The sequence below is a fragment of the Octopus sinensis genome, linkage group LG7 (assembly GCF_006345805.1).
Source record: "Octopus sinensis linkage group LG7, ASM634580v1, whole genome shotgun sequence".
NCBI lineage: Eukaryota > Metazoa > Mollusca > Cephalopoda > Octopoda > Octopodidae > Octopus > Octopus sinensis.
Window position 1 is genome coordinate 107,686,758 of NC_043003.1, and position 7,500 is coordinate 107,694,257.

At 35.6% G+C, this 7,500-nt stretch overlaps 1 protein-coding gene across 1 annotated transcript in view; it reads right to left on the reverse strand.

Annotated features, from left to right (window-relative positions):
• LOC115214146 overlaps positions 1-7,500 on the reverse strand; it is a 396,588-nt gene that overhangs the window by 51,012 nt on the left and 338,076 nt on the right. The window contains exon 4 of the mRNA XM_036505091.1: positions 3,071-3,242. Coding sequence (XP_036360984.1) covers positions 3,071-3,242 — 172 coding nt within the window. The remainder of the gene's footprint in view (positions 1-3,070; positions 3,243-7,500) is intronic.

Consider the following 7,500-nt stretch of genomic DNA (forward strand, 5'->3'; position numbering starts at 1 on the left):
CATACATACATACATACATACATACATACATGCATACATACATACATACATACATACATACATACATACATGCATACATACATACATGCATACATACATACATACATACATGCATACATACATACATACATACATGCATACATACATACATACATACATACATACATGCATACATACATACATACACACACAGTATATATAGACGCAGGCGTAGCTATGTGATAAGAAGCTTGCTTTTCAACCACAGGATTCTGGATTCAACCCCACTGCGTGATGCCTTGCGAAAGTTCTACTGTAGCCTCGGCCCGACCAAAGCCTTGTGAGTGGATTTGGTAGACGGAAAGACGCGCCTCGTATATATGCATATATACATCTATGTGTGCGTGTGTGTGTGTGTGTCTTTGTGTCTGTGTTTGTCCCCCACCACCGCTTGACAACGTCGCAGCGTTACTCATTTTTACCAGCTGAGTGGACTGGAGCAACGTGAAATGAAGTGTTTTGCTCAGGAACACAACGCGTCGCCCGGTCCAGGAATCGAAACCACAATCTTACAATCATTATGCTGACACCCTCACCACTAAGGTACGCGCCTCCACAAACACACACACACACACACACACAAACACAAACAAACAGACATGCATTCGTACATACATATATATATACATTTATACACGTATATATATAAAGAAAGACAGCTATAAATACATTTATTTCTGCAAATATACAGAACTTTATATAAATCAATCTCTCCTACACCACATAACTACATATACAAAGACATATGGAGAGAAATAGAAAATAAGAGTGAGAAAGAGAGAGAGAGAGAGAAGGAGAGGAGAGAAAGAGAGAGAGAGAAGGAGAGGAGAGAAAGAGAGTGAGAGAGAGTGCGTGAGAGAAAGAGAGGAGAGAGAGGGAGAAGGAGAGGAGAGAAAGTGAGAGAGAAAGGGGAGTAAGAGAGAGAGAGAGAGAGAGAGATACAAAAAGAAGAGAAAGTTGAAGAAAAAGACTCAAAAACAAGAAAAGTCGGGAAAAAACAGAATGATTTTTGTTTGTGATTATTAACGCAGATGCCCAAGATAAGTCGTCAGAGTTAAGACACATCTTAATATGAAAATAAAACTTGCAAAGATGCTGAAGCATTAAATAATCTGTAACGAAGCCAGCGGGCAAACCAGCATTTTTATCTCTTACAGTTTATCTGTGGTCAGTTGAGTTGTTTGAAAAGGTTACGTTTCTTAAGTTGGTAACCGATATGATCTTTCAGCGCGAGTTATCGCGGATCTGTTTGTCTCAGGAGAGTCATAATGTTTATATCATAATCTTTATACCATATGTTTTGAACAACGCTATTCTACAGAGAACTGAAGCACAGCTGGAAATTTCCGCTCGGAATTAAAAAAAAAAAATTCACTTAAGAAATTAGGGCTTCTCGCTCTAGAGGAGAAATAGCCGAATGGATAAAGTATTGGATAAACAAGAAGAATTTTCTTTTCTTTTCCTTTTTACTTTTAGTTTTGAGCTGCCTTACTTAATTTTGTATGGTTTTTCTTTAGTATTGTTTACCTTAATTCGATACAAATTTAATCTCGATTCATAAAATTCATCGTTCTTCCTACATTAAGTTAGTATTTGCTTCACTATTAAATAAACAGATTGTATATGCTGTGAATTTGTATCTGTTGCTGAGAGTTTCATCACATCTTTGTGTAAGACACTGGTTTTTTAAAAGTCGTAGTTCAAATACCTGTCGTCTATAAGACAGTACATATGTGAACCTTTCTCATGCCCCATGTTTATATGGGAAAAGGGATGCACATCCACTGCTCCACAAATTACATTTATAATACAAAAAATTGAGCTAAGACTTACAAGCTAACAAAACATTGCTAAAAAAACTAAGTTTTTCCATTTCTTAGAGACAGGGAGCTCTATTTAAAGCTCAATTGGATATTGAATGTATTAAGTGTCTTGGCTATGATCAGACTACAACTATAGTGTTATGATACAAACTAACAAAAAACTCAGCAGTCCACCGGCACTGCATCCAATAGGCCTAAACAGTTGCGATTCAAAGAGATGGGAACGAATTATAAATTCTATTTTCCAAATACTAAAATGAAATAAGAGTTATATATATAAACACATATATTCAAAGAGTAGTGTTTATCATTGTGTTTGGCTGACTGCACAAATGTATCTTTCCTATAGCTATAACATAATGCATTTGAATCGACGAGGGAGTTTCTAAATATTCACTCGACCACCTGCTAGCAATGGTGGCTAAATTTCCCTAAAACTGAATCTTGCTATCTTCAAAAGGAACACTTTAAATGAATTTTCCCAAGGTATGCTATGCCTTTAAAATGTCTGCATTTGGGTCTAATAAGCAGTAATCCTATATGAACAGCATCAACAACTTCAGTAAGCTACGAACTGTTAAGAACGATATGCATACCCCAAAGAATATACACAGCTGGATCAAACTTTGACGAGGAGACGGTGTTTGTAATCTGTTCAAAGATTAGCATCATGGTGTTGGCAACATTTTATATTTAAATGGGAAGCTATTTGGGGAGATTAAAACATAATTTGGCCAGACAAAGAATTGAAGTTAAATGAAAAATGTAAATAGGAACTTTGACGGTAGATTTAATCTCAAAATTTATAACAAAAGAGCATAAATTTGACTACGTAGGTTTATTGATTTTGAAAACAAGCGTTAGGCATTACCAAAAAAAAAAAAAAAAGAACGTCTTCACAGAATATAGAAATATAATGTATTTGCATGATATCAAGGTGGGTTCGATTATTCTGAAGTTGTGTTTATCTACTAATGACATTTATTGGAGATCCGCTGCTAGTCGGATCTGCACTAATCTCCAATAGCCGTTTAGATGTCAGACTACTGAGCAAAATGCTAAAAGTTTAGTTACGTGTGTTTCTTAGATAGAACTGTGCTGTGTCTATGACCAAAACAGCTAATTCACAAATTCCTCACTTTTTCAAAGCTGTAAAATCAGAATAACGAGTAGCTAAACATGAATATTTTAAATCATTGGTAACTTACCTGATTAGGAAAACATTATTTTTCTTCTCTTCACATTTGTATCTGACTTTACCATTTGCTGAATCGTAGGTGACCATAACACGTTGGCGTATTCGCAAGAAATTGGTTTTGTTACCGCCAGAAAAATACCATTTGTCTCGTAACTCTGCGCTGATATCACAACATGAAGATTCTAGAGCGAGATTAGAAACAAACACGCACAAAAAAATCACATCATTAAAATAGTTGTTATAAGAAATTGTTAGTTTTCCGTTAGAAAGAAATGTGATGTTATATCAAAATTATGTCGATGTTCGGTCATGTTTCGGTCATTCAAACCCTAACTAGATGTTCAAGCTGTACAAAAACTCAAGAAAACAAACATAGCCTTTAACCTAAAAGGACAAGAAAAGAAAGCACAGCAAAATTCCTTATTAAATATGTCAACACTTCACCCAACGTAAAAGATATTTATAAAATTATATCTGTTATCTTTTCTTTTATTCTTTACTTATTTCAGTCATTAGGCTACGGCCATACTGGGGCACCGCCTCGAATGAATTGAACCCAGTAATTATATTCTAAAAATGCCTGGTACTTATTCAATTGGTCTTTTTTGCCGAACCGCTAAGTTATGAGGACGTAAACACACCAACATCGAGCGGTGGTGGTGGTGGTGGGGGGGGGGACAAACACAGGCACATAAACACACACCCATAGATATAGATATATATTCGACAGGTTTTTTTCAGTTTCAGTCTACCAAATCCACTCACAAGGCTTTGGTCGGCCCGAGGCTATAATAGAATACACTTGCCCAAGGTGCCACGCAGTAGGACTGAATCCAGAACCATGTGGTTGAGAAGCAAGCTTCTTACCACACAGCCACGTCTGCGCATATATAGTACGAGTTAAATTAAAATTGCATGACAGATAACTCTCATTAGAACTCTGTGTGTATTTCTGTATACCCCAAGGTGCATGAGTGCAACTGTGAGGGGGACTCGTTTTATAGTCCAAGTCTCATTTGGTTGGATACTACAGTTGAATAGCACATACAATACATACAGAAAGCGAAACAATAGAGGACCTAACTTAATATTTTAGAAACAAACACAAGCTCTTCTTTTTCTTTCCCTTTCTACACCCCATGCACCCATCGACTCTCACATATACTCACATACATATTACCACGCGCACCCATAATATTCGCGTATGAATGAGAATTCCACAGGTTCGTGTATCTTTCGCGGAATTCTCTGCCAGAGCGTGCATAACGAAGCGTACGACAAGGCTAGATCCCGTTGACACAGATCATTTGACGTTCGCCTGGCAACCATGTAGTTTCGGGTTTAGTCGCACTGTGCAGCACCTTGGGCAAGGGAGTGAATTTGGCAGAAGGAAATTGTGTAGAAGCCCGTCGTATATATATATAATATATATATATATATAAATATACATATATATATATATATAATATATATTATATATATATATATATTATATATATATATATATATATATTATATATATATATATGTATATACACATTCATACGCATATATATGTATCTATATATACGCACGCACAAACACACACACATACACGCACACACACACACACAAACACATACACACATATATGTATTTGTGCGTCTGTGTTTGTCCCCCCCACCGATAAAATAAGTAATAGGCTTACAAAGAATAAGTCCTGGGGTCGATTTATTCGACTAAAAGGCAGTGCTCCAGCTTGGCCGCAGTCAAATGACAGAAACAAGTAAAAAATAAAAGAATATATATATATATATATATATATATATATATATATATGAATAAATAAATAAATGGAGTTGAACGAAGATGTTAACAAAATTCCTTTACTCTCGACATATGTTTCGAAGACAACATGGTTTTATTCCAAAGGAATAAACAGTGCAAGATGCAATCTTCTCATCAGGAAAGAAAGGGAGCCTCTCTCAACAACAAGACAAAACAAAAATTGCGATGGCTGCCTACATGGTAAACAAAACGATAATAAGTGTTTAAAAAAACCGTTAGTAGAAATGACGTCAAAGTTAGATAGTAGGAAGAGAAGGATTAATGGAATAATAGATAGGGAAACAAGTAGGAAGGGAGGAGTACGTTGATTAGAAGAATGTTCAAAGGCTTAGGAAAGAATTTCGCTATTGAAGTGGAGTTCACGTTAAGCTAATTTTTTGAACTATGATGACTATCGAAATCATTTATATGAATAAAAAGTACGTTTCTGCCAGTGTTTACATTTGTACGATTTCTCTATGAGTGTGTTTACGAGGGGAACCTCAGAGAAGAGAATATGGAAGAGTTTAGAGTTGCAAATGTTACAAAATCTCCTGCCCTTATCAAAAGGAAGGGATACAGACAGTATGAACCAATCTAACTTATAATCTATATTATTGTCTTTAAGACGCCAAACTAATTTACTTAGCCCTGTACTATGTCGTTTTTTACTATCTCTAAATGTCGAATAATGGTTTGAAATTCTTTTGGATAACTGGGAAGTGGACGCACCTATATAGAAGAAGACATCGGTACCGGAAGAAATTTTACACTGGTAAATAGAATTCTTAATCTTAGAATTACTAGACAAAAATTTAATTCTGTTGGGGTTGTCCTCCGAGACCGAAACGAAGTTTTTATTGCTTTGATTATTGTCACTGATATTACTAGCACCACCAACGACACTATTCCTATATTATTACTATTGACATTACCATTGTTATTAACACAACTATTACTATTATTATTATTATATTATTATTATTATTATTATTATTATTATTATTATTATTATTATTATTATTATCATTGTTAAAACTATCACTACTTACATTACTATTACCATTAATACTATTCCTATTATTATGATTGTATGAGACGTTGGAATTGGCAAGATTAATGCTGGAACTCCCGGGTGAAGAACCTTTATTTAGCAGTTTGGTACTGTGAGAAGATATGATTTGTGAAAGATTTCTAGTGTTAGAGAAAGTGATTCTAACTATGTGTGAATTGATAATAGAATAATATCTAGAATTTTTGTGAAATTTCCTAGCAACAGCTTCACGGAACTGCAAGGGAAGGTCCGATTTAATTTGTTTTCCGAAAGGTATTACGAACCAGATACAGTTCTTAGTGACTTTTGACTTGTACGTAGTGTTATTTGTAAAAGTAAGGGGAAAATTTCTGGGTTGGAAATTTGGGGTTAAATGGCGCTTACCTCCCCTGGTCCGTAAAGAATTAATATTATGTATTGGGCTGCTTGCACTATTAGAATTAAAAAACGCTATTCCTATTACAAATAACTATTTTATTTGGAGAAGCAGATGTTAGTTTAGAATGAGCTGAATCGGTGTATGACACTTTCTCTTTATAGCCGGCTATAAAAATGTCAACATTGGCAGATAACTTAGACAGTCTCAGAGATATGTTTTTGACTAAATTATCGGTAACAGCCCTAGCATGATTACTGTAAAGGCTAATATACTTAAGATTTGTGGAAGGTTTATGATATGGGAAGTATGAGTTATCCTGTAAATTGAGGGTAGTGTCTAAGAAGTTGGCTTTAGTTAACTCATCGTCAAAAACGATGCACAAGCCCATTCTACTAAAAAACCTAACCAATCTATTCTTAACCATCTGTATTTTTGGGTTTGAAATGTTTTGGAGGTAAAGCAGACAATCGTCGCGATAAAGACCTCCGCAGATGTCCGGGAACTGGTCGGCCATTTCATAAAGAATATATATTCCGACCAAATCGGCTATCTGGGCGCTGTCTGTACTTCCCATTAGTACATCAAACGCATTAGGAGTATCACTGCGGACCCACAACTTGCTGTCGAACTGGATGAATGATTTCCTAGCAGTCAGTATCACATTAATTTCTTCCCTAGAGAGGCCTGCCTTATTGTGTGCGTGCCATAGGGCCTTATTAAGTATAATAGGGTTGATTGAAGAATAGAAACTAGATATATCGAAATGAATAAATTTAGTGTTGGCCTTATCAGTAATAGAAGTAAACCAATCTACGACTTGAACAGAATTGGACCATAAGCTAAGTTTTAATTTATTAATTAATGTAGGGATATACTTATCTAATATGTATTTACTAAGAGTACCGATGTCTGAGCTGGAAGGGCATATAAGTCGCAATGCTGGGTTAGTATGAAAGTTCTGCTTGTGGTCTTTTAAAATGAACCTGGGTTGTCTGGGGTTCAATGGTTCAGTCTTCATCTGTAATCCGTAAGTATCCATAATTCCTTTAGCTTTTAGGTTAGCCTGCCCGAGAGTATTCCTACTGGTGGTCTTGTAATTTTTATGGATCTCCTTTTCGAGCAGTTCCAAATAGTGGCTTTTGGTAAGCTTATAGATGTTTCCGGCTTTATCCGATTGAACCAGGATGCAATCTAAGTTATT